This window comes from Nematolebias whitei, chromosome 10 (genome assembly GCF_014905685.2).
Source record: "Nematolebias whitei isolate Nwh7 chromosome 10, NemWhi1, whole genome shotgun sequence".
Taxonomy (NCBI): Eukaryota; Metazoa; Chordata; class Actinopteri; order Cyprinodontiformes; family Rivulidae; genus Nematolebias; species Nematolebias whitei.
Window position 1 is genome coordinate 25014702 of NC_056507.1, and position 20118 is coordinate 25034819.

The 20118-nt window shown below is 41.5% G+C and overlaps 1 protein-coding gene across 1 annotated transcript; it reads left to right on the top strand.

The window, feature by feature from the left end:
• Positions 1-1438: 1438 nt before the first annotated feature.
• On the top strand, positions 1439-19275 carry vwf (von Willebrand factor). Its single transcript, XM_037683662.1, has 48 exons — positions 1439-1480; positions 1844-2063; positions 2147-2269; positions 2353-2464; positions 2544-2590; positions 2676-2812; positions 2938-3076; positions 3299-3399; positions 3649-3844; positions 3915-4130; positions 4610-4856; positions 4949-5043; positions 5209-5360; positions 5441-5544; positions 5615-5753; positions 5838-5972; positions 6353-6499; positions 6595-6735; positions 6814-6912; positions 6985-7141; positions 7408-7575; positions 7660-7795; positions 7893-8202; positions 8673-9813; positions 9896-10000; positions 10450-10593; positions 10666-10809; positions 10883-11047; positions 11185-11231; positions 11307-11484; positions 11652-11893; positions 11974-12163; positions 12293-12634; positions 12722-12960; positions 13152-13254; positions 13381-13452; positions 14706-14810; positions 14909-15114; positions 15188-15337; positions 15411-15527; positions 15662-15842; positions 17100-17140; positions 17234-17350; positions 17603-17701; positions 18458-18586; positions 18681-18720; positions 18791-18888; positions 19014-19275. Exons 1-48 carry the CDS (start codon positions 1439-1441, stop codon positions 19197-19199), a joined length of 7944 nt encoding a protein of 2647 aa, XP_037539590.1. The 3' UTR covers positions 19200-19275.
• Positions 19276-20118: the final 843 nt, after the last annotated feature.

The window sequence follows — 20118 nt, forward strand, 5'->3', positions numbered from 1 at the left end:
TGTAGTAGTCACGTAGGTACGTGCCACTAGTTGTAGTATGACAATATATCCCCGTATATATGCATACTTTTTCACGAGTTCCTCATCTTTCTGACTGTGTAATGTCGTGCCTTGAATTTAACAGAAATGTAACGAGAGACGTCATTTATCTTTGACCCATCAAATGAATGCGGTCATTTATTTTCAGAATCAAAGTTTAACATCAAACATTTACATTAATTTGGCAAAATATGAAAATAATAACAGACAAGTTTCACAGAAAATGAGCTTCGAATCACTCGGCGGTGATCGAGGACTTTGCTTCAGATATTCCTAAGATATCTGTACTGATTTTATGAGAAAGAGGAGAGTTTTAAGATGAAATGGAGTTATCTTACAGAGAGATATGTGAGGGAATTAATCTGTTTGACCAGAAGTTGCACGCTCCATGAGATCTCAGCTTGCCTCCGGTACACTTTAGTCGAAGAGGAGACCGTTACCTGATTGACGTAGGTCAGCTCGATAGAGAATCCTCCAGACTTTTTCCAGCGTCTCCGTTGAGGACTACCAAACCCTCAGAGAGTCGTACGTGGTTTTCAAACAGAAATTATAATTCCAAAACGTCTCTGGATCATCTTGAATGCGTTTGCACCCAAGAATTCTGAACTCCCTTCATTCTTCAGAACTTCTCAGACTCTTAATTGTCAGCAACTCTGTAGTTCTTCATCTCTGGAATTCTCCGGAATTCTACAGAATTCTCTCCATTCTGATTCTGAATTCTCTAACATGAACTGGGAAGTTGCCACATTTTAAATGGGTCGACTTCCGGTTCAATTTAGAGCTTTCTGATTCGTGGATGTACCAGAAAGAGGTGTGTTTTTGTGACGTAAGATGTTATCTAAGCCAAGGTCAGAGAATGAGATTGTTCAACAACTGACAGAGAGATTATTGCAGAAAAGCAGACTTCGTGGAGTCAACTCCTCTGTATCTTCTGTGGTGATTAAACATGACATTTCTTTTTCAGTAAACATTTAGTTGACCGAAAATTCAACTTTCACATACTTACGTTGCTTGGCTCATTTCAGACAGAAAATCAAGAAATGCATATTAACCTGATTTCTTCTTTGAATGAGGAATAAAAATCATTACTTACTGTTTATGTAAAATAAAAATGAGTAGTTCTTTTCAACCTGTAACATTGAGTGGAACTAACACAATTTGATTATTAAACATTTGTAATACAGTAATGATTATAGAGAATTGTCTTTTCTGCTTGATTAATTCAAGAAAGAAAGTCACCAGATGGCTCAGACTGTATTCAGATCAATGAAAATAACAGTCTCTGTCCATCTGATAGATTTGAGGTCATCAGGGTCAGATCAGGGTCAGATCAGGTTCACTACACATCCACACTCTCACTCACATCTAGCAACAATTTAGAGTTAACAATTAACCTAACATGCATGTTGTTGGTCTGTGGGAGGGAAACCCCATGTGCACTGTGAGAACACGCAAACATACAAAGGCTCCAGCTGATAGTTGAACCTGTGACCTGACTGTGAGGCGACAGCTCTAACCACTGCATTTCTGAGTTACGTATAAAAATAAAGTAATGAGAGCATTATCAATATCAGGATTGATACTAAGACTTATTATTGGTTTTAATGGAGAGTGGGGGCAATGCTGTAACCAAAATTAGATTTATATCCTATATGAACAGACAAAATATGAACACTGGTAATCTGTGGACCAACAATCTATTCTTTAGTAAACGATAAACACCATATATATTCCTGGTAGTTGAAATTGCACATTTCCTCTTTATTCAATAGTTTGATATTTTTGCATATGTGTGTTTGTGTAGATTTTGTCTGGCTGTAGTGTGCTGCAGACCTCCAGCTTGTTTCTCCGCTGTGCCCACCTGGTCTCTCCCGATGCGTTCCTGTCACTGTGTCAGAAGGAGGCCTGCTACTGCAACCAGAAGGCCACAGAAGACTGCTACTGTCCGGTCTTGTTGGAGTACGCTCGCACATGCCATGCTCACGGGGTGCTCCTGCACGGCTGGCTGGAGGAGAGCCAGTGCTGTGAGTTTATCAGAACTTCAGAAGCAGAAATAAATGAGATTTTTAAAGTGACATCTGCAGGGAATATGGTTTTCGATCTGCAGTTCCCAAGTGTCCAATTGGCATGCAGTACAGTGAATGCACCAAGTCCTGTTCTACAACCTGCCACAGTCTCAACATACAGGAGGTCTGCAGAGAAGAATGTGTGGATGGCTGCACATGTCCCAGTAAGCCCTCACTCTCTGTATTTCTAACTCTCCTCTCTGTTGTAGCGTTGTTCTTCGTAACTTTACATGCACATGTTTTTCAGGTGGGAAGATTTTAGATGGTAATCGCTGTGTGGAGGTTTCTCAGTGTTCCTGTGCACACATGGGGCGACATTTCCCTCCAGGGTCTACAATATCTCAGGACTGTAATACATGGTAAGAGATAATGAGCATACATAGATTTATTAATCACATGAACAGTGTCTCACTGTGTTGATTTACTTTGTTTCTAAAGTGTGTGCCGCCACGGATCCTGGGAATGTACCAACGAAGGTTGTCCCGGTGAGACAGATGTCCAGCAGTAGTATTTTAAATTTTGCATGTTGTTGAGTTTCTATTCTGCATTTGAACCTTTTTCTCTGTGTAGGGGAGTGCTTAGTTGTTGGCCAGTCTCACTTCAAGACCTTTGACAACAAATTTTTCACCTTCACCGGCCACTGTCAGTATCTGCTGGCAAAGGACTGCACACATGGAGAGTTTTCTGTCATAATTGAGAATGTACAGGTAAAAAAAAAAATCTTCCTTTTTTTTAGCCAAATTTAAAATGTACTATTTGTTTTACACAAATTAAGACAACAATAATTTACTGTAGTTGTATTTTATCTAAAGTGTTTTGTTTGTTGTGTCAGTGTGCAGACGATCCGGACGCTGTTTGCACGCGTTCAGTGACGCTCAGCCTTCCCTCTCTGGAGAACATGACGGTGAAGCTGAAGCATGGAGGAGTTGTTTCTGTCAACAGTATGGACATCCAGACCCCAATGCACCATGGTACGCCATTTTGAAAACATACTTTTCTCTGTACATGAAATAAGACCTAACTTAACTTAGAATGAAACCCATAGAATATCTTCAGATTTTAGATCAAATGAATGATACATCAAAGACATGTAGAGGTGTTATCTAGATCAGCAAGGAGTTTTTTGGTTTGTTTAAACTTTTATTCTTATTTTTAATTTAAATAGCTTACCCTTTGTGAATGCAATCTCACAGGTCACCTACATATTGCAAGGTCCGCTCAGTCTTCTGTTCGTGTGAGGTTTGGTGACAACCTCCGTCTGGATTGGGACGGTCGAGGCCGCGTGCTTCTAAAGGTGGAACAAATTTCTAAACTTTTTTTACTCATTAAACTGGTTTAAATTGTAGTGAACCTGATCTGACCCTTATCTGACCCTGATGACCTCAAGTCATCAGATGGCTCAGACTTATTCAGATCAATGAAAATAACAGTCTCTGTCCATCTGGTAGATTTGAGGTCATCAGGGTCAGATAAGGGTCAGATCAGGTTCACTACAAAATCATAAATCGACAGACAGTGCTGAAGTCTCTGTCATGTTCCCTAGCTGGGACCACGATGGGCAGGGCAGACCTGTGGTCTCTGTGGAAACTACAATGGAAACCATGGAGACGACTTCCTGTCTAGTTCTGGACTGGTTGAAGCGACTCCTCAGGCGTTTGGTCAAGCTTGGAGGATCAATGGAGATTGTGAACCTACGCACAAGCATGAAACGGATCCCTGTGCCATTAACCCCAAAAGAGGTATCCCCTGCATATTCACAAAGTAAAAACAGATAAAATGACATCAACCCATAATCCTCTGTGATTTCAGTGCGTTTTGCAGAAGAGGCATGCGCAGTGATGATGTCAGACGTGTTCAGTCCGTGCCACTTTCTGGTGAACCCGGCTCCGTTCCAGAGGTTTTGCCGTTATGACGTGTGCGCTTGCGGGGATGGCGAGGAATGCCTCTGCTCTGCTCTGGCTGCTTATGCTGCTGCTTGTTCTGCACGAGGGGTGCTGCTCAACTGGAGGTCTCCTTCACTCTGCGGTAACTCTCACAGCTGACCAAGTGCATACACCAGTAAAAACAAACTCAGTTCCATATTTTGTGCAGAATTCTGGTTGTGCATTAGAAGTTCTGGGAGCAAACCAGTTCATTACATGTTTAACCTTTACTTTTTGTTTGATATTATAGATGTTGAGCTCAGATTTAGACCATGTTTTAAAATAGTTCTGTTTTTAAGAAATCACATCTAGTCTTTTTGGCGATACAGTAATATTGTGCCGAATTTTTAACCTGCATGTCACTCTGCAAATTTAGGATATAATTTCTCCAAATAAATTAAAAATCTGGTCAGTGGATACTAATTAAAACTTGACATTTTGGTTTGTAGAGTTTTTTTGTACCACAACAGAAAAAAATTAATCCAACCTAATCTTTCTTTGTTTTGCCTAAAGTAAAACATGTTATGAAACAAAGATTGAAATCTAATTTAATCTAATCCAGTTGTGGTGTGTTGACATTAGAGATGCAGTGCTCCAGAGGTCAGGTCTATGAGGCCTGTGGGAATTATTGTGATCGGATGTGCCGCTCTCTGTCCGAGCCTGAGCCCGGCTGTAAGGGGGAGAGGGTGTGTGAGGAGGGATGTTTCTGTCCTCCTGGGAAGTACCTGAGCACCTCTGGAGAGTGTGTGACAGCCGACTTGTGCTCCTGCCAGCATGATGGACAGATCTACCAGCCCAATGATGTCTACGCGGATCACAACAGCATCTGGTGTGTGGCTGTGCATCAGTATGCAGAAACTGTGCTAAAATCATGCTTCATGACTTCACTGCTCTCACTGGTGTTTGTTTTTGTGTCTGTAGCTCCTGTGAGAATGGCTCTATGCATTGTAGCTCCACTGAAATGGCTTCATTTCTGTCCGATCTCTTCTATGATGATGAAACAATCCCATCCAGAGGTATAATTGCACCGTTTTGGACAAACCTCCAAACTTCAGTAATTTTTTCTATTACGACTCATATTCATGTGGTAATTCATCCACTTGTCTTTGGGATTATCTTTATTGTTATAAATCCAGATAAGCAGTTTATATCCTCTAAATGACATATGTGTGTCTCTGCAGGGCGGCGATCAGCCCAGTGTCCCCCTCCCCTTATTCGTACAGAGTGTAATCCAGGTGAAAAGGGCCTGGAGTGTGCCAGAACTTGCCAGAACCTGGACCTTCCTTGTATCAGTCTTGCCTGCATCCCCGGCTGCCTCTGTCCACCAGGCACTGTAAGTGTGTTACGCTGTGTTTGTTAAACAGCAAACGCCTTAGCAGGAGCAATGCTGATTGATTAATGGATTGATTTCAGGTACGTCACCGCAGGGACTGCATTCCACCAGAGCAGTGTCCCTGTTACCATAACAACAGACCATACGCAGCCGGACAGACCATCGGCGTTGACTGCAACACCTGGTAAAATGACGATCTGCACGCGAAGCAAGATACCAAAAGTGTTTTTCTAACACGTTTTGTGTTTTTGCAGCGTGTGTGAGAACAGGAAATGGCGATGCACAGAGAAGTTGTGTGATGGTGTGTGCCGCACAGTGGGGGAGGGGCATTACATCACATTTGATGGCCTAAAGTACTCCTTTCCTGGTCTTTGCCAATATGTCCTGGTCCAGGTATAACAAAAACAACAAAACAACTGTTTTAGTCCTCATTACTAAATGAGATGGTATTTATGCAAGTTTTTTTTTAATGAAAAGGACATGTGTCATGGAGAGGAGGGTTCCTTCAGAGTCTTGGTGGAAAATGAAGCCTGTGGTATTGTGGGTCATCGCTGTGCGAAAGCAATTACAGTTTTCTACCAGGGTGGGCTGATTGTACTGGAACATGGAGAGGTGATGTACAATACCAAAACCATTTAATATACACATTTATATTTAGCTATTGTACATTGTTAACAGAATCATATATAAACTGCCTAGCTGAATGTATTTTTGTAGATAAACTGAATATTCACTTAGGCAATAAAATATTCTTCATTAAGTTACTAATAGACTCAAATGTTATAGTTAACAATTATTGTAAGTTGTCTATGTGGTTTTAAATACAAACATGCACATTTCATACAGTCAGCATCTGCCTGCATGTCTGTGTCATCAATTCTAGGGCACATTTTATTTACACATGACACATTTGTAACTTTATTTCCTTTAATTTGGCTATTTAAGCATGCATTTGAGACTTGACATTTTGAGTGTTGCACATGCATCCACAGGTGAAGATGAAGAGGCCAGTGCCGCAGAGTTCACAGGTGGAGATCGTCCGATCTGGTCAGTTTTACACCCTTCTGCTGGGGAAACACATCTCCCTCAGCTGGGACAAAGGAACTCGCATCCTGGTTCACATCTCAGCTTCATACAGGGTACAGATGTGCTATGGGACAAAATTCACTTTTTGTGTGTATTTTTCAAGTAGTACACATGCAAATTTGTGTCACATTTACTTTACTGTGTAAAGGGGCGTGTGTGTGGTCTTTGTGGTAACTTTGATGGGAACATCAACAACGATTTGATGAGCAGTAACCACCAGCTGGAGGTGGACTCATCACACTTTGGGAACTCCTGGAAGGTCGTTCCCAGCTGTGCTGATGTAACGGAGGTAACGTCTAGGAGCATTAAACTATTTTCTCTATGTAGAGTTGCATATCTGCAGTCACATATTTCTATGACTTACTAGATAGCATCTCCCTGTGGCAACAACATTGTGAAGATGGTTTCAGTGGAGCAATCGTGTCACGTGTTCACTGGTCCCCTCTTCAAAGAATGCAACATCCAGGCACGTTAAAGTATCATTACACTAGACATCCTATGACAAATTTTCACTTTAACCTTTACACTCTGTCTCCAGGTGGATGCAGAGCCATATGTGGAGATGTGCGTGGAGGCAGCATGCTCGTGCTCATCAATAGGCGACTGCGCATGCTTCTGTGATGTAATTGCGGCCTATGCTCAAGCTTGCTCAGAGAAGGGTGTGTCCGTCATGTGGAGATCCAATGATCTTTGTCGTAAGTGTGGAGAATTCCTTCAATATTGGTGTGAAAATATCATCATGGTTGCTTGATCACTCTAAATCAGTAATCCACATCCTCTAAGCTGCTGAAACCAAAGATTTGGGCTGGTTTTGTTGACTGAATAGGTGTTTCAATTAAAATACATATAAATGATGAATAAATATCAATTATTTATGCTTATGAACATAATGGTCAAATGTAGAATACTATTATGCACCCGTGTCAATGATTAACTAGTTCAACTTTCACTTAACCCCTAGCCATGAGCTGTGAGGAACTGAACCCTAAGATCTCAGGTGCAGGGGAGGAGATATGCCAGTGGAGGTATAACTCATGTGGTCCTGCCTGTCCAGTCACCTGCCAGCACCCAGAACCACTCCACTGTTCACTTGCATGCGTGGAAGGCTGTCATGCTAACTGTCCTGCAGGTGCCAAAAACTGTACACAACTGTCACAAATGCAAAATGTGCATAAATTGATCAAATAATTGGACATTCTTCCTATTCTTTTAGGTCAGCTTCTGGATGAGGTGGCTATGCGATGTGTAGATCCTTCTCAGTGTCAAGTGTGTATCCATGAGGGTCAGAGAATCTCCCATGGCAACAAGGTCATCCTGAATCATGCTGACCCCAACCACTGCAAGATATGGTAATGCTGAGAATATTTAAAAGTTGTGATAGCTTGGCTTGTTTTTTTTTAAGTTTAGGGAGCTGATTTTATGTTGTTTTCTTTGTCTTTCCCAAAGCCACTGTGAGAACAACTCCCTGAGCTGTGAAGACTGCACTTCTCTCAGCACGTTTTCTACACCCACACCAACACCGTCTTATGGCACCTTCACAGCCATGCCCTTCTCCACCTTGATGCCCGAGGGCACGTGTGATCGTGCCATGGATCTGGCTTTTTTGCTGGATGGTTCTGAAGCCCTGAGCGAAGATGAATTTCAGGCAACTAAAGAGTTCATACTGGGAGTGGTGGAACGGTTCAGAATGGGCTCAGCGCACACTCGAGCCACAGTGCTGCTTTATCACTCTGGAGTTAAAACATATGACCTGCAGGTATATTCAATACAATGTGCAAGTGTGACCAAACAAACCTTATTACTTGCTCCTCATGAAATGACAATATTCTCTTATGTAATGAAATGGTGCAAAATATTTTCTTTGCTTCAAAACAAATTCTAAATAAAATTATTGAAACTTATTTACAACGAAATGTCCTTAATAAACCCATAAGGACTGTTACTGCTGAAATTACATTGCAGATTAAGATCTGTAATAAAATTAATTATTAATTAATCAATTTGACTTGCTATATTGCGTACTGTAGACCAACGCCTTGTGTTATTTAAAAGAAAAACTTGTAGTAACTAGACAAAATGTGTACAGTTACCCAAATATAAATTGTTGCACAAAGCTTTCATCTGAATAAAACATTTAGTTGCGACTTTGAAGCTACATGCAGCCAAAAAGGATTTATGCCCTGTTGTCTGACCTTCTGCGTTTTTGTGCTTTGTTTATGGATGCAGGTCCAAAAGTGGCTGTTCAAGAAGACCGTGCGTGAGCTTCACTACACTGGTGGAGATGCAGCCTTCCTTGACGAGGCTGTCAAATATCTAGCCATCAACATCTATGATAAGAACAAGCGTGAACATGCTGGTCGTGTTGCCATCATCTTGACTGCCAGTAGTAACCCTCGTCCCGTTCGTGCCATTGTAAAGATGATCCGTAAGAAGGCCATCACTACTTTGACATTGGCTCTAGGTCCAGGGGTAGACATGAGGCAAATTAATGACATCACCAGTGCCAACCCAGACAACAGGGCCTATGTGCTGAGCAGCACAGGAGAACTTCCTGATCATCTGTTAGACTTGACAGATTACCTCTGCACTTTGGGGATGGAGCCTGAAGGGCCGAAAACTCCAAAACCAACACCTGCCAAAACCACAACCACCCCTCTAACAGCATCACATGTAGAGCCAAGCCATCATTTCCCCATCTCCACAGCTTTCACTACATCATCTACATTGACTCCTGTTGCCACCTTGCCTTCTGACCACCCTCCAGTCACAGATGTGACATTCATCCTGGAAGGTTCTGACTCTGTTGGAGAGGCCAACTTCAACAAGTCTCTAATCTTCCTGGAGGAAGTTATATCACAGTTGGCAGAAGAGGAAGAGTTCATTCTCATCACTGTTATTCAATATTCTGTAACGGTCACTGTGGAGATCCGTCGGTGGGAGCTAAGACAGCAGAGATACCACTTGATGCAAAGACTTCAGGAGATTCGTTGGAGAGGCGGAAGCAAGACAAACACTGGAGCAGCTGTCAGTATGACTAAAGAAATCACGAAAATCAAACCATCAAGCAGTCCCACCAAGCCTCAGCTTGTCTTTCTGGTGACAGAAAACCCACCTACCGACACAGTGACACGTCCATCAACTACAAACACCCAAACAAACGTGTATCCTATAGGTGTTGGACCAAATGTGCGTGAAATGGACTTGTTGTCATTTAGCTTCCCTCACCAACCAATGATGGTGGATGACTACAACCATCTAACAACTCTAGTCCATCGTGTGGTCAACATCACACAAACCACTGTCAGGCCCCGATCACCTACACTGCCTCCCCTAGTCCTCCCAACACACTCCACCCTGCCACCAACAGGTAAAACTAAAAAAACACCCTATTATCAGTTAATTCAGAATGAATCCAGAACCCATGGTAATGTGCAAAACTTGCCAAACAGTGCCGTGTAAGAAGCCTGTGGATGTGTTGTTCCTGTTGAAGGCCGGAGACCAGTTTGAGGATATGAAGACATTTGTCAAAGCTTTCATCAGTCAGTCTGACATAGGTGAGTGTGACTCAGCCCTTCAGTACAGTGCTTCTGTCCTATTTTAATGTGCACGTTTTATTATATTTTTATTGTTCCCACCTGGTTCCTGTTAATCAGGCTCCCACTGTTGAAAAACATCATAGAGGTGGAAGATACAGATGCAGAGTAGCAAAGCAGGTGTCAGGCAGATAAGAAAAACAGTAAAAATGACGCAAGGCATCCAGAAAACAGACCTAAACTTTCAGCTTTAGTTCATGCACAATTATTTAGTTATACCTATTTGTCATTTTACGTTTTTGGGTTCCGTAGTTCTGTCGTTGGCACACATTCTGTTTTATGATGCAAGTTTTAACTATGAGTCATCTGTTTCATACTGTAGTATCCAGTTTTTAACTCCAGATAGAGTTTGTAATACAAGGCAACAACATACAGTGTGTCAATATGCTTGATTCTCTCTTTATACACAGGACTGAATGGCACTCAGGTGAGTTTGGCTCAGTATGGAGAGACCAACATGGCTGAGTTTACGTGGAAGAATCAGCAAAACAAGTCAAACCTCCTGAATCTGGTGGACAGCATCCCAAGCAGGGCCTCTGCAGCCCCAGCCCTGGGTAGTCATCAGCAAGCAATTATGCACACATATCAAAGCCGACGCACACACTCACTGTGGTCTCTGTCTGCAGGGTCTGCGTTGCGATTCGCCTTGCAAACATCTATCTCACCTGCCAGCGGTGGGAGAGTTGGTGTACCCAAAGCTGTGGTGATGCTGGTGACTGATAAATCCACAGATGATGTCAAAGAGGCAGCTAAGGAGGCACTGGCAGCAGGTAAATTATAAAAAGCAATTGTTTAAAAAGGTAACATTTAAAAGCTGTCCTTCATTTATGTCTTTTCCCTCAGGTGTGTCAGTGTTCCCCATTGGAGTTGGATCAGTTTATGACACTAGCGAGCTCAGAGTACTAGGTCGCCATGCCAACCAAGACAACTCTCTGCACCTGAAGAACATGGATCAGCTCAGGATATTTCTGACTTTGGACAACAGCTACACAGAGAAAATCTGCAGGGGTGATTATTCACACAAATACAGTTTTATCCCCTCAGCAGCAAAAACGTGTGTTCTCCTTTATTATTTAATGTAAATAAATGAAGGTTTTAAAAATTATTAAATGAGAAATTTAAAATATTCTGTGCTTTGCTTATAGCTGGTCCACCAGGGGTCTGTGTTGATGATAACGGGAATGAGAGAAAGGTGGGTTATAGCTGCGGCCTTTCACATTTTTTTTACAGAATCACTTCAAATAGTTTCACACTTCATGTGTTACAGCCCGGTGAATCATGGCTGCTGGCAGACGGCTGCCACTTCGTCTTGTGTCACCCCAGTGGAGCAGTGATGGTACAAAATCACAAAGTCAGCTGTGACAAACTGGAGGCACCAGCATGCAGAAACAACATGCAACCTGTCAGAGCCGAGGGGCCTTGTGGCTGCCACTGGGAGTGTCCCTGTACGTACACCAAATAGGCTCTGGAGAGAACTTTAACCCATCTATAAAAAGTGCACATCACAGCCCAGCTGTTGTTAACAATATACATTGAGAGCAAGCATTCCACTCTATTATTAGATCATGTTCCTGGTTCCACTTGTCACTCCCTATCTTGTGTTTATTGGCAGGCATGTGTATGGGCAGCTCCACCAACCATGTGGTGAGGTTTGACAGCTTGGCTCTCAGGCTGGACGGGGAGGGTTTGTGCTCCTACACGCTTTTCACCATCAGCAAAAGCATCACTCAAAGCTCAGAGATCAAGCTTCACACTGGACCTTGTCAAGACTCAACAAATTATAACCAAATCTGCATGAAAGCCATGGAGGTGACACATGGACAATATAAACTGATGCTGAAGGATGACATGACGGTAAACTCCATGTTTAATCCGTTGGTAAATGAGAGTGTATGAAACTTAATTTATTCACCGTTTGGGTGTTTTCTGAGCAGGTCATGATGGATCGGGAAGAGCTTGCGTTGCCATGGCGATTCGGTGGCATGGCGCTGGTGCGCTACGGAGGAGTGATACTGCAGCTGAAATCAGATCTGGGCTACATTTTGACTTTTACTCCTCAAAGCAATGAGTTTACCATCTCGTTACTCAGCTCGGCTGCCAGCGGCCACACTGCTGGACTCTGCGGTAACACAAACACAGCGCTGTTTGCCCACAGCTATCAAAAAGACGTCAGAAGTGAAAAGTGTCTCTACCTGTCCCTGTTGGTTTTGGCCTGTTGTCCCTTGAGTTGTATTCTCTATACCTTTCTCACAGGTGCTTGTGGGGAGGAGAAGGGTAAAGTCCTCTCTTTACGTAATGGCAGCACAACCACCAACCAGCCGGACTTCATCTCAGACTGGACTATGGCTGCAGGTGGTGGTGTGTGCCTGCCCAAAGGGAAGGCAGTGTGTATGTCTGGAGTGGCGATGGGATGTCAGGCCCTACGTTCTGAGGTCTTTGAACCATGCCACGCTCACATTGCCGTCCAGCTTTTCCTCATCATGTGTGAAGAGCAGGCATGTGAGGAGTCAGATGTATGTGAGGTCATTTCTGCTTACGCACGTGCCTGTAGACAAAAAGGTGTGTGCGTGGACTGGAGGAGCCCCCATCTCTGTCGTAAGTCGATGTCTGTGTCTTTCGTTTCAGGAGAATTATTCTAGTGCCTGAATTTACACCTTAACTTTATCGTCTTCTGTGTTGCAGCATACAAATGTCCAAGTTCCATGGAGTACGACGCGTGCCGGACAGGGTGTGTAGCGGACTGTCAGAGCATACAGGCATTACCAGGCGACTGGGCGGTTGCCAGGGGTAACGAGTCATCCTGTTTGAACACACCTACTGAAGGCTGTTTTTGCACTGGAGGGACGCTTCTGCATCATGGACAGTGTGTCTCACCAGAAGCATGTGGGCAGTGCGTCGACCATCAAGGACACACGTATAGAGTGAGACAAGAAAAACTGACTTGAGTTTTAAAGGAATAATGCAAAACCTAAATGAAGTTACTTAAACACAAATGATCACATGCTTACAATTTGTGTTTTGCAACAACATGTGATGTGGCTGCCCTCTGGTGTTTAATTCTGTTTTGACCAAACGTTACACTAAAAGCAACATTTCTTGTCTGTTTGTACAGTATATGCAGAGTTGGGTGCCAGATGACAACCCATGTTTGATTTGCATGTGTTTGGACCAACAACGCACCAAATGCACAGCCAAGCCCTGCGATGATGTCAAAGGTTTTTCTGTTGCTTCTTGTTTTACTTGTTGCATCAAAGTTTATTGGGACCACCCCAAAAACAACAGAAACTTTCAGATATATAATCCATAAACATATATATATATTTATGTGTGTTTGTTTTCAGCTCCTGTATGTGGACCTTGTGAGATCGTGAGGGAGAAGAAGGGATCCAAGTGCTGCCCTGAGCATGAGTGTGGTATGTAAATATATACATAATAATTATTATAAGTATGTTTTAATTCTGGTCCTAATGTTTTAATAGCTTCATCAAATGAGAGATGAATAACAGATTTATTTTTTTAAATGGACATGGGTATTTCCAGAAAAATCACATCTCATCAACGTGTATCATATTATTTAGAAAAGTTATATAGTTTTGTTTAGAAAAGTATTTTTAGTAAACTCTGGACTTTGTTGTAGATTAATAATTTAATAAACAAAAAACTGAGACTCGTAAACATTGTGATATTTTTAGTTTGTAAATAACATAGTAATAAACTTATTACATTTCTTGGAAGCTTGAGTCACTTGATTGATCTGCATAAGGCTGTCTGTAATCTATTACATTTTAATCATCAGTTATTTTTTCCAGAAAAGACTGAACTACACCAAATTTGTTTCAATTTAGAATGTTTAAAAAAAATTATATTCCTATTCTGCACTACAAATCTTAGCTAAAATATGAATCAATGCATACATTTGAGTGAAGCTTTACATCTCAAGCAGCTCTTCCATGGATGCTGCCATTGTTTATTTCTGTAGGTAAAATAACAAGCGTGGTATTTGGCATCTGGTCATAAATTTTTTTAAATTCAAGAATACATGAACCATCAATATAAAAATCAATTTGCACAGATTTTGTATCTTGTGATTTCTTTTGACTGGTCTTCATGACATTGCAGCGAGTAGTTTTTAAATTTAGTTAGGCTTTTGTGTCATAATGTAAAAAGAAAGTTCAGTACAAATCTGCTGGCTGCGGTTTAATCGTGCAGTTTGCATGTTTAGTTGGTCATGCATGAATGTTCTGTGTGCTCAGAATTCCTCCTCCAGTTTTATGAAATATTAAAACAGTGTCTCCGTTTAGAGTAGATGCTTTGAACCCATCCTTGATCCTTCACATGATACACATAATTAAACAATTTATTTGCCCCGTCTAATTATAATTTAGGAAGTTTAGTAATTTTTTTTAATTCAAGGTGAATAAACAATTAAAATCAGAAATTGAGTAATGATTGAACACACTAAGATATTTAACTATTTTTCTGCAGAACTGATCTAATATATGATTTAACTGTTTTCTTCAGTACCGCAGTTTAAACTTTTAGTCATTCAAAAAGAAATGATATTGATTTTACATTCCTATTTCATCTTTCAGCAACACCTCACACTTGCGTGTATTGTGATTCACAAATGTAAATGTTACTAACCCGGATTTCTGTATGACTCCAGTGTGTGATCTTGCGAGCTGTGACCTGCCTGAAGCGCCGCGCTGTGAGGACGGTCAAACTGTGGTGCTGAAAAACCCCGGCGAGTGTCAGCCCATTTACGAGTGTGGTAGGCTGATATTCACCTCGATGTCTTTGCTTCCTTCTGTTGGACACACAAATACCTGCACATCAATATATGTTTCATCATTTATTTTTCTGCCTCAGTGTGCAAAAGGGAAGCATGTACCCTTCAAGCTCCTCCCGAATGCCCAGCTCATCGCCAGCTGACAGTGAAGAAGACTAAATGTTGTGATGAACTTGAATGCACGTGCAACTGCAAGAACTCCAGCCACACCTGCCCCACTGGGTTTGTCACTTCCTCCTTTACCAACGACTGCGGCTGCACAGATGTGCACTGCCAGCCTGACAAGGTGAGTCACCTCTGAACTTAATGTGTGCACCTGTGCAGTTGGATTCACTGTGCATCCTCTGCTGCGCTTCCAGGTGTGCGTTGTCGGTGGCGTCGTTCATCTCGTGGGAAGCGAGTGGGAGGAAGGGTGCGAGAAATGCACGTGCACTGAACTGCAGGACGAAGACACGTCGCTTCACGTTGCTCAGTGTAAACCTCCTGTTTGCGATCAGAACTGCCCTCTGGTGAGACGTCATCAAATATGGACATTTACACAAGTGAAAAATAGGAAGTAATTTTTTTTTGTGTACATTTCAGGGCTCAGTTTACACTCGAATGAAAGGAGACTGCTGTGGAAAGTGCGTACCCACCAGCTGTGTGGAGACAGGGGGAGATATGAGAGGAGACAAACTCACTGAGGGACAGCTCAAAAATGTATGACTTTAAAACAGTTTTTTTTTAAATCTAGGAATTCTGGAAATTGTATTTCTCTTCAGAGAAGGACATTTATACACTGTAAAAATTGTAATTTCTATTAATGACATTTTTGTCTCCAACTCTGCTTTTAGGTGGGTGAAGTGTGGCAGTCCCCACACGATAAATGTGTCTTGCTCCAGTGTCTGAAAGTGAATGATGAGGTGTTCATCTCTCCAACCAACATCAGCTGTCCCAATATGGACACTCCGACCTGCCCGCTGGGAACCGAACTCCGCTGCGAAACCCAGGACTGCTGCCCCCGCTGCCATTGTGGTAAACACACGTGCATTTATGTAAAAATGAATAAATACTGTAAATAGAAACAGGAAACTCCAGGTTAGAAGACAAGGCCGAGCAATAATGTTTTGTGTCTGTGTGCTTGTTTTTATCTGTTACTAAAATATTATTTGAACCACTCGAGATTTTTTTATTTATTTATTAGAACTGTAAGAAGTACATCTATAGCTGAATAACTTTTGACGTCAATCCAATTCAAGATGGCTGCCACAACCATCTCACATTAAAAAAAAATGTCAGTTTTACAGATATTGAGCTGAACTTTGTTGTTCTAGTAACTGAGACTGATCCTGAACATATTCTGAGCACTAACAAAGTGCACAAGGCCTTTGTCAGAAATGTTGTCTATACCTATTTGGAGTCAATTTTATCTGTTAGCAAAATACCTCATGACCAACTGGACAGATTATTAAACCTTTCAGAAATTATTCATTGAATGTACATTTACACATTATTATATTTTGGAGCCAATCCAATTAAAGTTTGCCACCACAGCCAACTGACCTAAGAAAACACGCAAATTGCTATAACTCCCTTCACTTATAGTTACAGATATTGACCTAAATTGTGGTGTGGTAGTAGCTCAGAGTCATTAACAAAACATACTTCAAGTGCTACTCATTAAACATGGGCTTTGCTTAAAACTTCAGCATTACTTGCTGGAGCTAACCCAGTCAGTCTGTTAGCAAAGAACCTCATGAACTACTGGATGGATTTTAATAAAACATTCAGAAAGTAATCATTGGATATACATCTACAACTGATTAACTTTTGAAATCGATCAGATTGAAGATGGCTGTCACAGCTAATCAACATTAGGAAACACAAAAAATAGTTATAACTCAGTTATTCTTATTCACGTTGAGCTAAAAACTGATGTGGTAGTAGCAGAGTCATTCCCAACACAGACTCTGATTATGATGTCTTGTGATGTCATTTGGAGTTTCAAGGTTTGACCTGAATTACTACAACACTATCATTTCACAACATTAAAATAACTTCATCTTAAATTCAGCATAAAGGGCAATGGGTGAAATCCATTCCTGTAAGTAATGCTGGAAGTCTTTAATTTTGATCAACTTTTACTGTGTTTGAGTTGCAGTTGAAGAATTTATCCAGCAGATGTCTCTATCAAGCTGCTGACAGTTTATAACTAGTTGACCTTAAGTGACCTTTTATAAAAGCTAGAGTTTAAAAACTGACCGGGACAAATATTTCTGCTCCTCTCCTCAGCTCCTATGAATGCCTGCGTTCTCAACCAAACTGTGATAGGAGTAAGTTGTTCAGAGATGACTTTCTTACCAGTATGAAATGTTTTTAGTACTGCCTGTGTCTTATCTTTAAATACCGCTTACGTGTTTGTGCAGGCGGGGGAGAGAAGGATGGTGGATGCATGTACCCACTGTGAGTGCACAGTGCAGACTGGTTCAGTGACAAAATATAAACTGTCCTGCAAACAAACCAGCTGTCCAGCTTGCCCCAAGGTTCGTCATTATGTCAATATCTTCCATCTTGACCATTAGCGTTTTCCTTCTTCCCCCATAACTTATTGATAAATTCAATATGGTCGTCCTTAATATCAAAGATGCTCGAATGCTTATACTACAATACGTCCCTCTCGCCATTAAACTGAGGCTTCTCACCATTTACTTTGTTCACAAATAAATGTTTCAAAGAAATTTGTCCTGTTTTTTTCTTTGATGTCTCCCTGTAATAGTCAAACTGGTGTTTTTCAGGGATACATCACACAGAAGGAGGAAGGGAGTTGCTGTGGCCGCTGTGTTGCCTCCGCCTGCTTTACACAAAACCCAGATGGAAAACCCATCAGTGTGCAAGTAGGTGCTTTGCAGAGTAGATGATGCCTTGCTCGTAAAACCTGTAATGATGTTATGGATCACGTTATTACAGGAGTTGGTATGGCAACGGTGTCCGTGGTCCACGTTATGATGTAAAAAATGAGAAATGCTTTCATCAGGTTTGTCTACATTGCTGAAATGTAAGTGGGGAGGCAAGAAAAAGACAAGAGGATGTGATTCTTAGTGCCAAAAATCCACACAAACTTAAACTTAAAATATTTCTGATGGCTCATATATAAGTGCTTTGTGTTGTCATCATTGTATGTTCCCATACAATGACAAAATTGGTTCTCTGCATTTAACCAATTGCACCTGGGATACACCCAGGTGGAGCAGTGGGCGGCTATTGGGTGCCCAGGGAGCAATTGGGGATTGGGTGTCTTGCTCAGAGACACCACGACGTGGGAATGGCTGGGAGTCGAGCAGCGACTTTCTGGTCCCGGGTCGGCTGCCCTACCTCTACACCATCTCGGTCCCCCATATTAAATCTCAAGTCAACTTTCAAGGAGCTGGATTGTGTGTATGTGTGTGTATATGTGTGTGTGTGTGTGTCATTGCAGCTAGCTCCTCTTTTAAACCAATTTTCTTCCCATTCTTCATACCTTAGATATAAGGTATAAGACATTCCTAAAGATGGTTGTCACAGACAGGAGGACTGAGGAAAATGGAGAGGAAGAGACACAAAGCAGCAAAATGAACAGATCTATTCATGTACCCGTGTGTGTCTAACACCAGATCAACACGACTAGCGAGGATGGCTGCAACTCGTATGCTTGTGGCATCAACAGCATGGGAGAGATGGTCTTGGAGACCAGAATGACCACTTGCCCCCCTTTTAACCGCCAAGCCTGCCTGGATCAGGGGGTACAGTTCACAAGACTCTCAAAACATTTGCACATTTTGGATTCTGTTTTCAACTATTCAATTATTATTCCTGTGCGATGTTTTTTTTTTACAGGGAACAGTCAGCCAGATTGGAAAAACCTGCTGTGAAACGTGTAAGTGAAGATGTGTATGCAATCAAAGCTGTCGATGCTTGCATTTTAATAAAGATGTACGTTTTAAAAGGTACTGAACCCGAGTGTCGGAGGACGGTGGGAACGCTTGACTACATCAGCACGGATGGCTGCCAATCAGAGCAAAGAATTGAGTTGCGATACTGTGAGGTAACGAGTAACAAACACAAACATTCCTAGTTTTTCAACAGAATTAACCTCTGGCAGTGAAATGGCAACACTTTTCACATGACGCCAACCTTTCTGACTCTTTCCCGTCCTTTTATCTCTTTCAGGGCAAGTGTCACAGTAAATCCATGTACTCGCTGCAAAGTGCTGCTGTGGAGCAGGAGTGTGTGTGTTGTACTGCGGTGCAGACGGAGCCTCTCAGCGTGCCCATCCTGTGTGCCAATGGCACCCGCAGCCACCACACCGTCCTGTCTGTAAAGGCATGCGACTGTCTGTCTAAGCACTGCACCTGAGAAAAAAGAGAGCTTTTAAAGGTTGATGCTTTCTGTTTATCCAAGAAAAAATATACCCATAAAAATCATTACACAAATACCAATAAAACACACGTAACAGTTTCTGTAAGATTCACAGTTTTTGTCTTTGACTCATTTGAAAGCTCGTTTTGAAATAGATCAAGTTTGTAAAAGATGATGTTTGTTGTGATTTTACATATTAGTAACCACTCAAATACTATTAGTTTTATCAAGTGAGCTAATATAGAGGTGGTGATCTCCTACATCTCTTAAAAAATATTACAAGTTGCTTTACTTTTCCTCCACCATGTTGTCAGATATGTTATGATATATTCCACCACCTTCAGCTACTTAGGGCAAGCTGATTTAATATATATTGGTTAAATATGCTCTTCAAAACAGAACCATAATTTAGTATTGACCAGTCAAACTGACCATTCATCTTTCCAGAATGCCATTGTTATTAGTCATGAGTTATATATCCAGAATCAAGTTCAAGCTCAAGTCAAGTTTATTGTCAATCACATCACCTGTGGTACATGAGGTAGAATGAAATTATGTACACAAGGTCCCAGTTACACCTAACAATAGCAAAAATATAAAGTGTAAAAATAAACAGTATACAAGGATCCAAGATATACACTAAGATATAAGCTAAATGAACACCAAATGGTACGCTAAAAGATCTAAGATATACGTTAAACACTAATAATGTAAAACAATACGGCGTAACAACAGCAGTCCGAACATGAGTCTGTGGTGAGCAGATGGGTATGAATGAATACAGCATCATGAGATAATCAGCAGCATGAGAACAGCAGGATGGATAATCAGCAGAAAATTAAAACTTATTCCAAATATTTCTAATGTAATTTTAAATATTTCTCAAAAAACACTTTAACCAGTAAATATATTGGAA

Excerpts from the sequence above, each read along its gene's own strand:
- vwf (XM_037683662.1), top strand. The coding sequence starts at position 1,439 with ATGCATGTTGTTGGTCTGTGGGAGGGAAACCCCATGTGCACT. Across the intron at positions 17,141-17,233 it reads TCAACCAAACTGTGATAGGA|GCGGGGGAGAGAAGGATGGT; the intron begins GTAAGTTGTTCA and ends GTGTTTGTGCAG. Across the intron at positions 17,351-17,602 it reads GCTGTCCAGCTTGCCCCAAG|GGATACATCACACAGAAGGA; the intron begins GTTCGTCATTAT and ends GGTGTTTTTCAG.